The sequence below is a fragment of the Haemaphysalis longicornis genome, unplaced genomic scaffold (assembly GCF_048455015.1).
Source record: "Haemaphysalis longicornis isolate Haplotype H1 unplaced genomic scaffold, Haemaphysalis longicornis Haplotype H1 scaffold_5, whole genome shotgun sequence".
In the NCBI taxonomy this organism is placed as follows: Eukaryota; Metazoa; Arthropoda; class Arachnida; order Ixodida; family Ixodidae; genus Haemaphysalis; species Haemaphysalis longicornis.
This window is the reverse complement of record NW_027526385.1, coordinates 1,213,040-1,227,779: the sequence shown is the minus strand read 5'-3', so window position 1 is coordinate 1,227,779 and position 14,740 is coordinate 1,213,040. Positions and strand designations below refer to the sequence as shown.

At 48.8% G+C, this 14,740-nt stretch overlaps 1 protein-coding gene across 4 annotated transcripts in view; it reads left to right on the top strand.

Annotated features, from left to right (window-relative positions):
• LOC144137768 (BTB/POZ domain-containing protein KCTD5-like) overlaps positions 1–14,740 on the top strand; it is a 42,624-nt gene that overhangs the window by 3,514 nt on the left and 24,370 nt on the right. For all 4 annotated transcript variants that reach the window (XR_013315733.1, XM_077669727.1, XM_077669728.1 and 1 more), the window contains exons 2-4: positions 5,323–5,431; positions 6,820–7,010; positions 10,976–11,110. Coding sequence is in view for 3 of the 4 variants with exons in the window: in XM_077669727.1 (XP_077525853.1) it covers positions 5,323–5,431; positions 6,820–7,010; positions 10,976–11,110 (435 nt within the window). In the remaining variant the exon portion in view is untranslated. The remainder of the gene's footprint in view (positions 1–5,322; positions 5,432–6,819; positions 7,011–10,975; positions 11,111–14,740) is intronic.

Genomic DNA, 14,740 nt, shown 5'->3' with positions numbered 1-14,740 from the left:
TGTTTGAGTAAGAAGACAACTAAAATTGCCAAGAAGAGATTAAGTGTTCAGAAGGGGGAGTGCAACTTACCGTAGGCTGAAAATGATTGCAAAGCAGCTGAACTAAAACAACTGTGTTTGGCAGTAACTAGAGCTTGGTGGTGGTTCAGCATCGTGCCAGAATTTTTATCGGCCTTCTCTTACCTTGCATATTTCATAGCCATGATTGTTACTGGCATGTTTGGATGTGTGTTCCCAATGTATAAAGTTGCCGGTTGAACCTTAAAAGCTCGGCAGTTGCAATGTTTATGCAGCAGTTATCTGTGAGGCAATCCCGTCCAGGCTTTGTCGGGTTTCTTTTACAGTGGAGCCAACTTGAAATAGCCAGTGCGTAGCGACTGATCCTTGGTGATTGGATTGTGGGGTTTAACGTGCTGAAGCTAGCTGAATTCCGCGTGAAACAGCATGGCTAAGTAAACTAAGGGAAGCCCCTAAGGTGGAGCGATTCTGCCAAGGAAAATGTGCCTGCCCACCAGAATTGCAGCACAAGGGAAAGGCCCCGTTCAGATTATGAGGCTTAACACAGAGAATCTACACCTGTTTTTTGAGGAGCGTGGTTGTGGAGGGCTCCGGGTTACCCTTGGCCACCTGGGCAGCTTTAATGTGTGCCAAAACCTCGGTACATGGGTTTTTTCGCTTTTCGCCTTCATCTGAAAAGCAGCCACTGTGGCTGAGACCGAACTTTGTCCTTGGGCTCAGTAGCACAATGCCTTAGCTACTGTGCCACCGTGGCAAATGTATTTTTGCTCTTCAAGACTAATGCTAGTATTATTAGTGTATGCGGTTTATTTGCAGCTATTACGGAATGTGGCTGAGAGTTTGGCTGAGGGTTGTTACAAAGCTTTCATCTCTGAAGGCTAGTAAAAACCCAACTTTTAATGCTGTTCTAAGAGCTCTGTACTCGGCTTATAGTCTCAAGCTTGCTGTCACAGTGTGCTGGGTTCCGGGCCACTGTGGCATTGCTGGAAATGAAGCCGCTGTCCAAAGTGCTGCAGCTGCTGCCCTTCGTGAGAGCATAGATATTAAAGGGGCCCTGAAAGGCGTTTTGAGCACACTAAATTGACTAGCGCAATCGTTAGATTGGGTCATCAACATCATCTGTGCCAAGTATTACTCTTTTACGCGCAGAGGAAAGCTCACACTTTTGTTGCAAAGTTTGTCGCTTTTTTCTCACCCTTCCCTTCGTGTTTTTGGACGCTGCCATCTTCACATGTCTACGTCATCGATTACCAGATGTTCGTCATGAGCTAGACATCCTGCTATTGGGCGGCTTTTTCACGCACTTCCGGCAAAGAGATGAGTCATCTGCTCAGCGTCGGCTCGCCGGCTGATCTGCCAGCGGAGTGCTTGGACATTTTACGACAAACGAGACAAGTGTAAACAAACGCTTAACCGTTTGTATTGAATGCAACAGGGCCATAACACGACATGAATATTCTCTTACTTGAGTACGTTCCATAAAGAAAGCGTTGAAGCCCCGTGGCACTTCTTTTTTGCAATCGCAGAGAACACCCTGAGCCGAATGCCCGGGTTTGACGCATACATTTTATTTAACTTCCAAACAATCCAGAGATGCGTTTCGAACGAACACAACGTCACCACATGCGTTGCAAGTCCGAACCGCGATTGACAGACGATGGGTTGCCTCCTCCTGCCCCTCGTAAATTCGGCACTCACCTCGCGCGTGGTTTGCGGGGACAAACAGCAAGTCACTAACTCTGGCGTACAAGCCGAGATGGCTTTTAGCCACGCACACTGCACATACCCCATGCGAGGTTGAGTCGTACACCGCTCGAGAAAGATGATCCAGACCATGGGAAGCACTATCCACCCGCAGAAGCACAACGTCGCATTTCATCGCGAAACAAAGGCGTCCACAACACACACACCATCGCCTCCTATAATGCCAAACGCATCTCGCACTTCCAAATGGGAGTGAGTAGTATGCCTGCAGTGCCCGTATGCCGCGAGGTGGGGCCCCAAGCTGAACCGGGATCACGCAACCGTAACTGACTTCTAGAGCGGTTTGTGCCTTGTTGCCAGGGCAACCGATGCTTGATATTGTCAAAGAAATCGTGCTCGCTCCAGCGCTAGAAAGCTCAGAGCCGCGGCGGAGCATGTTTTGCCAACGTTGCCGCTCTCGACCACGTTTCGCCCCAAGCTGAACTGGCGTTTTGTGCACACGGGTTCTGTATCGGTTTAAAATGTCTTTTTCACATGCCGCCGGCAGGAATTACCACTGCCACAAAATAAGACCCGGCACCAGCGGGGCCACATCTGATACGGCGCTTTTTGGATAAACAGTGCGCTGTGCATCCAAGGGAGCGAGCGCACGATCCTCCCCGTGCGGCTGCGAGTTCGCCGCCGATAAAAAGTCACGTGCCGCCGATAGCAAAGTTCTGCCGCAACTTACACCGCGAAAGGGCAAGCCCAGGCCGCCGCACACATGCGGCCAGATTTTTCGTTCGCTTTTCCAGCCTTGAGCGGAGTGCGGGATTCATGGTGTCAACAAAGCTTGCCCGTAGCAGACGGCAGTGTGAGCAGCGCAATAGCGGAAGTACGTCACCGCCGAAGAGCGCAGCATCATGGGAGGGAAGGCTCGCTCGCCGTCAACAGCGGAGAGTAAGTTGAAAGGAAGAGGAAACGCGGCGCGACGATAATGCGCGGTTTTTGATTTACGATTTCTCAGCTAATACTCATCGCTTTAACAAAATTCTTGCGGGAGGAGATTGCTAATACATTGCTTTATTTGGTTACATGTACACCCACGCATCGGCGGAAGGTATTTCAGGACCCCTTTAAGCTAGTTCCATATCAAGACCTCAAACCTTATGTGAGGAGGAAGCTGCGAGAGCACTGGCAACAACAGTGGGATAAAGAAATAAGCAACAAATTACATGTCATTAAACTTAAAATTGAATAACCTCCTTCTGAGAAACATGCTAGATCAATAGAAGTGGCCTTATGCAGACTTTGAATCGGCCACACACACATCACACATTCATACCTGTTGACTGACACAAACAAGCCACGGTGTCATCGATGTGGAGGGCAACTATCTGTCCTTCATGTGCTTATTGAATGCAAGATGTGCAACATTGAAAGGAAACATCACTTTGATGAAGTTTACACATATAATATTCCCTTGCACGCTTCATTATTTCTTGCAGACCATCCCATGTTCTCTTACAAAAAAGTTTTTAGCTACCTCGCAGACGTAGATTTTTTAAAACACATATCTTACTGCCCATAACCTCACCTGTGCTCATGACGTGTTGCAAAACAATGGCGGGACCTGAGGCTTTACTTAGGTGCCTGCATTCACTGTGTTTTAATGTCACCCCATATAGGCACCCTTTCTCTTAGTATACTCATTATGTTTTAACATGGCCCTGTACACCATTTTTCTTAGAAAATTTTATACTAGTGCCTTATTACAAATCTTTCTCATCTCATTCACGATCGTCATGGCGCTCTTTGCCTTTGTCGGCCTCGCGCCATTAAACCTGAAATCATCATGGCTGAGAGTTTGGAAGGTTCCTCGCTACGTTGGTTTTTGTAAGGGTGAGGCAAATCATTATTTTATTGTTGCTTTTTTTTTTCCTTTTCATTGAAATACATTCAAAATGAGCCCGCATGGCATGTGCCTCAAAATTTTGAAGGTGGTGTGAAAAGGGGGCACATTTCTGTGCTGCATAGGTTTTATAAATTGTGGGGTAGGACACGTTAGGTATCTTGTTGGCAGATTTGCCCTTTAAGTACATTCGGCATGTCGGGGTTGCATTTCTGTCCAGGCACTGTTAACAGATGCTATAGAAAACGAAATGTGGAGCAAACTATCAAGAGCATTTCGAGTTTGTTGTCCTCCTGCAGAAGTCTACTCAATGTCGATACTGTTGGTAAGATGTGGGAAGTTGACAACTTTAATAAGTGATACCTAATTTGTAGCAAGGTGCAAAATATGGGATGATGAGCAGTAAACTTGTTTACACAAAAGGCAGCAGTACCAAGGAGGTCCATTTCTGCAAATACAGAAATGCTTTGTCACTAGAGGCCGTAGACGTAGAACTGCCTGATATGTAATGCATAAAAAGGATAAGCAACGGTGAAGGTTTGTCGGTTGAGAGATTTTAGTATCAACTGCATGCAGCTCTTAAAACCAAAGTAAACATTTATGAACACTCAGCACAGAGTGGAAGAAAAGAAGAAAAAAAAATGATAAGTTGAACCGTTAGAAGAGTAGGTTTGCTGTGTAAGCCGTCGTACTACGACTCGCGTAGCTTTGGAATGAACGCAGTCGCACTGTGAACAGGTTTTAACTGATGCCATTGTGCGTAGCTTCTGATGCATGTTGTTAACCAATGCTGTTGCGACATTTTGTGGAGCCACGGTCAGGCTCAAGTAGCAAGCAAAAGAAGAAATTAAGGGAGGGAGAAGCCCCACCAGTGGCCCACACTGCAGGCCTAAAAGGATTATCCAGTTGCCATGTATAACTTCCCCGAAGGGTATATGTGCTGGAGAGCCGGCAGCAGAAGTGCATCTTCGTGCAGGCTCGGCGCTGCTGTTACCTGATCTACCAATAAACATGACGAGTTTCAGTGGTACCGTTAGCAATGTTCTGCTGTATGCAAGTAATACACTGGAGAATCAAGTCTTTTGATCGGGGGTTCAATTTGTTTATTTCAAACTTCTGACAGATTTTTTTCACTGATGGGAGCAATCTTAAGCCAAGGGGGAAAGAGAACGTTTCCCAAACAGTTTCCCCTTTTCGAAAGTTATAGACATACTTCACGGCACGACGTCCCACATATGCAGTGGCGCTGGTGGGGATGGCTGTGGCAATGGCAACAGCTGCAAAGGTGGTGTCATTCAAGCGATGGCTTCACTACTGGCTGCCATAAAATCCGTGGTGGCTGGAAGGCATTTCGGCGGCACTGTAAATCCAAAGAAGAATGGAAAGTGCGACATCGTGCAAATGCAGTTGTGTGGGCATCAGCAGTGGCGGCCATGGTGTGGGCAACAACTAAACGTGGTTGCAGTACGAAAAGGAGGATCCGTGATTGTAAGGCATAAAACATCTTTTTTCCTTTAATGTACTCCTGCAGAAGCTCAGTGACTCGGATAGCCCGTGCCACACATGGTAGGAAACCTTCTTTGCCAACCTTTGGCTGCGGGGCCACGAAAGCGGGGCAAGCTTTTACTGCGACCAAGCGGGCTGGCCGGGGAGCGAAGCGAAAACCAGGAGACCTTGCAGAGCTGTCACCTGCTGCCCCTCCCTTGCAGGACGAGACGGGGGCCTACTTAATAGACCGCGACCCGACCTACTTTGGACCCATCCTTAACTACCTGCGGCACGGCAAGCTGGTCATCAACAAGGACCTTGCCGAAGAAGGTGAGCAGGGGGGGCTGGGTCGTCTTCGTGCACGGTTGACCCCGGCATGTGAGGGGCTGCTGAGCAGAGCCCAGCTGGTCAGCTCTCGAAGAAGGCTTTGGGCAGCCACTGATTGACGCATTACTTTCCCGTGTTTTGTGCCTTCTATTTTGGTTTCAGCAGAGGGCCCAGTCAGTGGCAGTGCTTAGTCGCAGAAAATGCCTTGGGCAGGGCAGAAATGACCTGGCAGGGGAGTGATAACACGGGGGATAACTCTGCTCAATTGCTGCAGTGGAATGGGGTGAATGGGGTGAAGAGACAAGGTAATTGTCAGCAGAGTCCAAGCACTGTGAACGCTTCCTGTTAGGCCGGGGCTCTTCTGCAAGGGGGTCAGCCGGCTCCAGTAGCCGTGTGAATTTCTGCAAGGCTTGCGTCTTCTTGTGCCACAGGCTAGATGGCCTGGATCACGGGATGCTGGGTCGTGGCACAAGCCTCAGTGCACTGCACTTTGTCCTGTTCAAGAGGGGCCAGGGGGCCAAAGAAGCAGATGTTTTTCCCTTGCAGTCAACACTATGGCATGCATTGTTGCAAACCAGAATGTAAAAACTGCAACACTGTTCCTAATGGCTCAAGTTCATAGCAAGTGCAATAAGTAACGCCAAAAGAATGTTTAGGGGTGGAAATGTTTTGGCCACGTGAAAAGTTTTTCTAGATGTGTACACATATCCTGCAAGAGAATAGCAAGAACCTATGTGTTTTGTAGTACAGTGTTGAAGGAACATTTTGTCAGAAAGGAAATAGTTAATCTGCATGCAGTCTGCCTTGAAAAAACAAAAGGGCTGGCCCTCATGGTGGGCACTATGAAGAGAAAAGGGACCATGAAGAGAAAATTCTACTTTGTTCACTTTGAAAGTGCTAGCCCTTGGTAGCTCACTTTTATTTGAGCACTGTTTATTGTCTGTCAGTGTGTCTCGTCAAAGCATTATTTCATTGTGAGGCGAAGCTTATGTGGCTAGTGTTCCGTGTATTTTTCGTGTCCAAGAATGAAAACTCGTGAAGTTTTACGTGTCTGGGAAGCCCGAGGCATTCTAAATGGCGTTGGGTAGGCCAGTGGCACTGGTGCCTAGGTGAGCCGCGCTTCAGTGAGTGAGCCGTCATGAGCACACCGGGCAGGAGCGTTCAACTTGCCTGTGGCTGTGAAAGAACAGCACTGTATTGGAAGTGGGCAGTTAGCGTTGCTCTAAGGGCTATTCGGGAGCTCCATGCAAGGCGAACGGGTAAAAGGAAGTGGTGCCCTTGTTTGTTGATGTTGGCTTCAAGAGCGAAAAGAAGCCAGCTGCTGTGGCACGCGATTGCAGTGCCAGCCCTTGCCCTCTGGCACACGCATAAGAGGTGGCGTGGAAGCGCAGGGGTGCTGGAGGAGGCGGAGTTCTACAACATAGCGGAGCTGGTGAAGCTGGTGAAGCGGCTGATTGTGGAGCGCAACCAGCACCACAAGGCACGCGACGCCCGCAAGCACGTCTACCGTGTGCTCCAGTGCCACGAGGACGAGCTCACCCAGATGGTGTCCACCATGTCCGACGGATGGCGCTTTGAGCAGGTGGGCAGCCGTCACGGCACCAGCTTAGTAGCTGCCACAGCCTAGGAGCGGGTAGCGGCGCCCACAGTTCATTCCAGGCCTGTGGAATGCCGATCTTCCCCCGGGACAGATGCCGCTGGCCTTGCGCGGGCCAAGCGCTGGTGACGTTATCTGGCCGCCCCAGGAAGCAACGTTTCCCTTCCTGTCTTGTTCTTGCTTCATGGCACAAGGATGCAGGTTCCATTCAGGCTGTTTCTTTAATGGGGGCAAAAAACCTAAACTATGGGGGCCCCTATGCACGGAAAGTTCTGAATAATCGCACACCTGTAATGTTCAAGGTTATTTTGCGGGCGTGCAAGACATTTATTTCTTTTTTATTTGCTTGTTTACAAAGACTGCAGGCAGCACTACTGCCCTACCAGTAAAGGAGTTATTGCAGTTGTGTTAGCAGCCATTTTGTGAAACAGTTAACGCTACTGCACTGAACAATAAATTTCAGTATTGTGGCAAAAGTTCTTTTCAAAAGCAACGCTAATGCACTCTTAGCAGCGGGAAAGGGACTTGCGAGAAAGTGCCATGCGGCAGTGGTGCCACCATGCCATTGTGTCCGAGGGCACTCGGGCACATTGCCCTATGTGCCGAGATCCCTTCCTAGAATGCTCATGGAACTGCCGTGTGCGTTTGCTTTCTAAAGAGTAATGTGTTAATCTCCAGAATATGTGCCCTCGCTACACTTGTAGTACATAAACAGTTGAGGTCGCCACATGAGGTGAAAAGCTTCCCCCATCTGAAGTACAGTACCCTCGACAAATCCAAAAGCAGTAGGATAGCTTGAGAAATGTCTGGCATTAATGGGCACCCTGAGGGATTCTTTTGGGGAAGGCTAGCTGTCTGCAGCTGCCGTGGTTATCAGTTGTGCTCATTGACCGCCTGAAGCTTGAGTGTGCAAAAGACACAGCAGGCCAGTAGGCTAGGCGACAGTGATACTGTGATGGAGAAAAGAGAGAGGGCAGGTGGTTTCAGCAGTGTTCTCCCCTTCATTGTGTTTGTGTAGGCACATCGCTGCACTGATGTTTGCCGACTGAGCACCAGTGCCGTTTCTCGCAACGTGCTGGTGTGGGGGGCACTTTACGGTGGGCCCTGCAATATGCCACCCACTGGGTGGCATATTGCATATTTGTCCAAGCCCTGGCAGGCAGTGGAGGCAGGTTTTTTAACAGACAAAGTGGTGCTCTCTCAGTGGCTTCTGTACAGTCTTTAGAACTGTTTCGGCTAGTCTCTCACTTTCACAACTGACCTTCAGTGCTTCAAGAGCACAGGTGGTGCGTGCTTAGCAGTGCCATTCCAAAGTGCAGCCTCGAGAATCAAGTAATGCTACCGTCTCTCACGTCTTCAGACCTGGACGTAGATGTCTTGTGCAACTGTTTACGAACCCCTTTCATCGAGCCTTTTATTCTGCTCCAGGCTAGTTACTGAAGCATGCTTAAAGGGACACTGAAGTGAATTTGTCAAGCTCCCGTTTTTGCTTGCACTGCGTAGACTGGCTCAAATTAGCACACTTTTCATCGTTTATCCGGTTGACAAATCGGTAATTATTTTACAAAGCGCGAAAGAAGAAAAACTACCATGTGCGGTTTGCGGCGGCCGCACCAACTAAGGCTGTGACGTTGGGAAGAGGGGGCACCGTGATTGGACGATGCCCAAGGTTAGCAATCAAACAAGTTTTGGTTTCGGTTTCGGTTCTGTAAAACACAACCAATGGCGTTGTTGGATGGGCATTCTCAATATCTCAGTAATCATCGTACCGCGCTTCTGCCATGTTGTCGGCTGTAAAATGCGTAAGATAAGCCTCCCAGGACGGCTTGGAATCGTAGCATTCACTAGCCGAGGCCTACGCAGTGCATGAACACCCTCCGCGTCCCCGCAGACGCTCAAATGCCATGCGCTTTTCCCCCATATTTGGAGCTTGCCTCACTCATGCCTCTATCGTAAAAAGCGTGTTCGCACCAGGCCAAGGGTCTGTTGATTCTGGCCTGTGCCCACTGCCCGCAAGCAGTCGGTGCTTATGGCAACAGCACGCCAACGAGAACTCGCTAGCGCGCCAGTGCCAGCCTGCACGCGTTCTGTGAACTAATTCGTGGAGCAATGAATGTTGCGGCCCAAAAAAAGGTGATCTCAGTATAGAAAACATCGGTGGAAAACGAAAAAGTTAACTTATAAAAAAAGTACCCGCGGGGATTCGAACTTGTGACTTGCAAAACACTTGCGCTGACATACCTAGCGCTCCAAACCACTCAGCCTCGGGCGAGCGCTGCCGACCTTGGAAATATATACCAGTTTACACTTTTATTTAGTTTTAGCATTCCAAGCAGCTTAGGTGACTATTTGTTGTTTTGCGTTCGTGCAGTAAGCATCCCCCAAGTTTCCACAATATCTCACGTCTAGCAATTGCATTTTTTAGAGGGAAAAGCGTTCGCAGATGCGTAGTCGTGCTGCTGGCCGCTGTGCTTGTTCACCCAGCGCAAAAAAGTGCTTCCGCACCCTAATTTTACGCTGTATGGTAAAAATATCAGTTGATTTTATTTCCTTAGTACCTATATTGACTTCGCTGACTCTTCTCCCGCCTTCAAGAGGCCTTATATTTTCCTACTGGCATACCAGTCAGCGAAGCGTCGCATGTGCGCTTGTGCAGCGCTTGTGTGAAACGACCTTGACTTGGAGCTAGATACAGTGTATACAAACTAACCAAGTAAAGAAAGGCACATTCTTCCATTCACAAACGTGTCCTGGCTTTGTTTCAACTGAGCGAACGAATTGCGACGACCCGTCGGCGGCCGGCGGACGAAACGCTGGGCCGACTGACTCTGTCTGAAGGCCGTGCAGTAGCGCAGCCAATTGCGAGCTCGGCTCCTCCCGACGTCACATGAAAACGCCACAGAAAATGGGCCAGCGTAAAGAGAGGAGGACAGCATTTTTGAATTAATTTTTTTTACTAAATAAAATCGCGCAAACGCTCCCAGAGTGGTCGAAACATGGCCTGGGGACTCCGGACCACAATTTGCGCTAGTAATCCCGCAGTGTTTACATTTCACTTCAGTGTCCCTTTAAAGGAGTACTGGCACGAAATGTAAAAGCTGCCTAGGAAGTTACAACCGTAGCCCTTCATTAGAACATATTTTAAATCAATTTTAATCTTTGCACGCACGGGAAAGTTCAGCATTGGCGTCAGCACGGCGCGTTGAGCACCTCGCCCCAAACTGCCGATGTTGGGGCTCCCGTGACGTGGCCAAGGCGCTGGCTGCTGTTTGTGCTGCCACTGTGCCTTCGGTTTGGGGACTGACGTCATGCTCCCCGGGTGATGGCCAGTGTGGATGTGCTCGCCTTGTTCACTCTTGCGTGCACAGGTGTCCGGATAGTGTGGCGCGAAGGGTGCTGTCACAAACACCCCCCTGTAATGGTGGTCACCTTGGTGTTGGTTTCGTCGAAACTGACACGGAGAAAGGAGGCTGTAAATAATAATTTATGCTGCGATGGACCATCCGATGTGCCATTCTGTGCTTACTCAGCTGGTAGGCACCTATAGCAGCGAAAAAAGCGTAACAGGAAAATTCCGTATCAGTACTTTCAGAGATTGGTAATTTTAGTTTTCTTATTGTAATAACAAAATACTTGCTCTGATGCGCAACTGTTTGAACAGACAATTACCCGCTTGGATACCAAAAATCACTATTACTAGCATTTTAGTGCTCTGTAACTCAATATCTCAAGAACTGCCGACTTGGTCTGCGTGCATTTTTGAATTCTGTTTTTAAATTGTTTGGTTAGGGCATTACCGTCTTCTTTTCTTGAACAGTGTTATGGGTGTAAGAAAACTACAAATATGGAGGTCATGTGATCATGGCTGTCAAATTAAAAATCAGCCCCTTGTTGGAATTTTTCCGTGAATTGATTTCCATTCCACTCGCTCCTTCCCATCCCACGGCCAGCTGATCAACATCGGCTCCTCGTACAACTATGGCAATGACGACCACGCCGAGTTCCTGTGTGTGGTGTCGCGGGAGTACCCCAGCTCCTCCTCCCACACCATGGAGCGAGAGTTCGAGCCCACTGACCGGGCACAGGTACTGCGCTTGTTCTCTCTCTCTCTCGGGGGCCGGTGGAGAAGTGTGTTTTTGCCTGCAAGTGCCACATTTTCTTTTACTGCCCTTTTGAAATCCCTCCAACATGGTGTAGTATCAGGCTACCCCTGTGAATCATTGTTGTCCTTTATTTTGCACTCGTCACCTTGCTTGTTCGGAATGGTGCCATACGCTATTATCACGCTCAGTGGGCGCCTTGTCACCCTCTACTTTCCTTCTTTCGCCTAGTGCAGTTTCTATCACATTTTCATCTGTCGTAGCAGCGTCGCTCCCAGCCTTGCATGCCACCAAGAAGAAGGAGGGGGCAGGGAAGGCTGTGTGGCCTCTTTGCAGGGTGAGGCCACAGTGTTGTCAGCAGTTCTTCATGTTTGAAGGGAAGGCGGGGATCAAACTCTCTGTTTGACGGACAGTATTCAGTGAGCAGGTTGGAAATGGCATTACAAAGCGCAGTTTCGGGTGCATGCTTATTTCTGCTTTGGAGGTTTGTACGTTGCCTGATGAGGGAAAAGCTGTTATGGCAAAATGCCAGGAAGCTGGTGCACGAGGAGGGCCTGACGTGGCTGGGGGCACTGCTGTCATTGCCGTGCATCCTTGTCACGGACGTGCGCCACTTGGCCGGCTCTGAAGGGACTGCTGTGCGAGTGCAGCACTGACATTCCTGCTGTTTAGGCTGCAGACCGTGTGCTTAACCCTTTCTGATGCAGGATTATGTAGCCACTTTCTGGTATCTCGAGGAAAAACACAAGCTGGGCCAGGAAAACTCACGGGACATGTAGTTTTCCTCTTGCATGTGCCCAGGCAGCATGGTGTCGGTCTCAACACTGAGCCATGATCCACAAAGGGGAGCAGCCTGTGTCAACAGCACCCAGTGTTTTGGCTTCGTCACGGGAGCCCTGGCATTGGCAGTTTGGGGCGTCATGCCGATGCCAGGGTTGAAATGTTGGGGGCAAAGATAAATATTGATTTAACATATGTTATGCCAAACGGTTACCGTTGAAACTTTCTCGGAGATACCGTAAAAACCCGCGTATAATACGAGGTGCAATTTGGGGACAGCAAAATCAGAAAAAAGTTTTCATCCGCATATAATGCGAGGTAAAGAGCACAGAAAACATTTATTTGCACTGCAGTTACCGTTCAGTCATTGTAAGTTTTCGCTGGCACTGTCTTCCGACGTCCGTTCAGTCATCGTCAGGTTCGCTGCCGCTGTCTCCTGAAGTCGCCTTGTCGGAAATGTCTTCCCACAGAAAGTGGTCCTAAGTGCCATCAAGGGCATTCGAGATGCCGCATTTCTTAAAAAGAGCGACTGACGAGCTCCCCTGGGATGCTGGCCCACGCATCCACGATCCAGCCACAAAGCACCGCTGGAGAAGCCCGCGTCAGCCATCCAGTAGCTGTCACTTACGGGTCTCCTGACCTCATCCGCTCTTGGTAGCAGGACCTGATGCAGTCTTTGAAAGGCTTGTTGATGCAAACGTTTAGCGGTTGCAGCTGGGATGTCATTCCTCCTGGAATGACAATGAGTTCGGTGCGGGGTTCGCGCAACACTTCTTCACGGAATCGGCCAGGTGGCAGCGAAAAGCGTCCGACACAAGCACTGACGGGAACCCCCAACAGTGCTCCAGGCCGCCGACACCACACAGACTTTGTCCAGTCAAGCACCAGTTGCTTTCTCCACCTGCGAATGCTGCCTTCGGTGATGCCAAACTGCCGTCCTACGGCGCAATTCCTGATGGTCTCGGCACATTAAATAACTTTTCTTTTAATTGCAGCCGAATACTGCCTTCGTGCACCCGACATTGTGATAGACTTGCGGTGAACGTGCCGATCCTTCGCGTGGTCAAAACAATCAAAATGGCGCTGGCTGAGAGAAGCAGCAGCCAGCTAACGCCACCGCAAGATGACGCACCCTCCGCTGAAACCGAAACCGAAAGTGCAAATTTTCGGCTGAAAACTTTGGGATCCACAAATAATACGAGGCACAAATTTTACATATTAAAATCTGGAAAAGAAAACCTCATATTATATGCAGGTTTTTATGATAACTCCACATATCAAAGAAGCTATTTACATGCTGTATTTACTCACATAATGAACCCACCCCCGACTTTTATTCTTAAGAACTCACTTTTTGTGTTACCTTGCATAAAAGATGTGGCGCGAATAGAAAAGGTACTGTTCAATATTTTTATCTCGGCATGATTGCCAAGGCTGTCGACGATCGCAGTAACTGAATACAGAGGTGAGACAGCTGCGCATATTGCGCCTTTTTGATACAATTCCATTTTCCTGCGCCAAGCTGCTCCAAAAGCATGAAAATTGCGAAAATTGCGCCAAACTGCTCCAAAAGAGCCTGAAAGGCACGGATTTTGATGCTCATGTCAGTTCCGGTGGGGACGAAAGCCTCCCGCATCCCAGTGACCGCTTTTATTGGCGGTCAATTGCAAACACAGAAATGACAAAAATAGAAAGACTGAAGAAATGAAGCAAACGATAGCTTCTAAAACACGATTGGCTTTCTGTCCGGGTTCGCTGAAACGGCCTTCCCGATTAGGCATCGCTGTGGCTACAAACATGGCCGCCGCCTGATCTGCCTGCTACTGCCTACTTCACGCGCTCACTGCGCATCGCCGATATTTTCCCTGGTTTATTTTACGCTATCAGCTGGGTTCCAGTCTATTCATTCTATCAATTGTGGCTCTGAACAGTGACGTTAACGCGGGGATATGGTTTGAGATTGGTGCGAGATTACGAGAAGTTGCGCGGCTCGTAAAAAAAATTTTGAAATGTGGGGCCTACGACTTCGGCGTGGTTTGTCCTTGAGTGCGAAACGCGGTGCGTGCGTCTATAATCGGGTTCATGAATTGAATTTTTTGGCTCGTTGTGGTGTTATAAAATGCTGAGGTATTGCTATGCTTCGAAGCGCGATCGCGAGCTTCGGCCCGGGAGGAAACGGTCGGCACGAAAGTTGCGGGGCGCTGCGGCGCCGCGACCTGTCCAGGCAGCGCCCAATAGCTGCAGGACTGCATGGTTGCCATAGCACGCGACTAATAACACTTGATGTATGCGAAGTGAAATTTAATGCCCAAAACTAGGTGGCTAAACAGTAACGCTACTCAAATGATCACCGGGTGGACGTGCGCCCCACGGACTGCAACGGGTAGGCATGCGACCGTTAGCTCGAAGTTGCTCAACTGTTGCCGTGACTACACTCGTTCGTACAATGCAGTCTGGGATTACAAAAATAATAATTTTAGCATTGAAACGGTAAAAAAACACGCCACAATTGCAGAGCCCTTAAATTTGATAAGGTTAACGGCAGTTTTGTTGTCAGTGTTGCGTACAGCCACAACACAATCTCACCAGTTAGGAAAAAGGTAGTGCAGTTAGAACTTTGTGATACTCTTTAAAAATTCTTTCGCGTAAGGCTGTTTCAGTGTACGTGTATTCAAAACTGATTGAAATGTGTACTTGACCCTTCAAATTGCTGAAATTGTGATTTTTTAAGCTCACAAGACGATGTATTAAATGTCCCTACCTGCTCCAAATCAAGCTTCTTCTGCTCCAAAATCGAAATTTTGCTGCTCCAAAAACTGCTCCCAAATCTCTTTG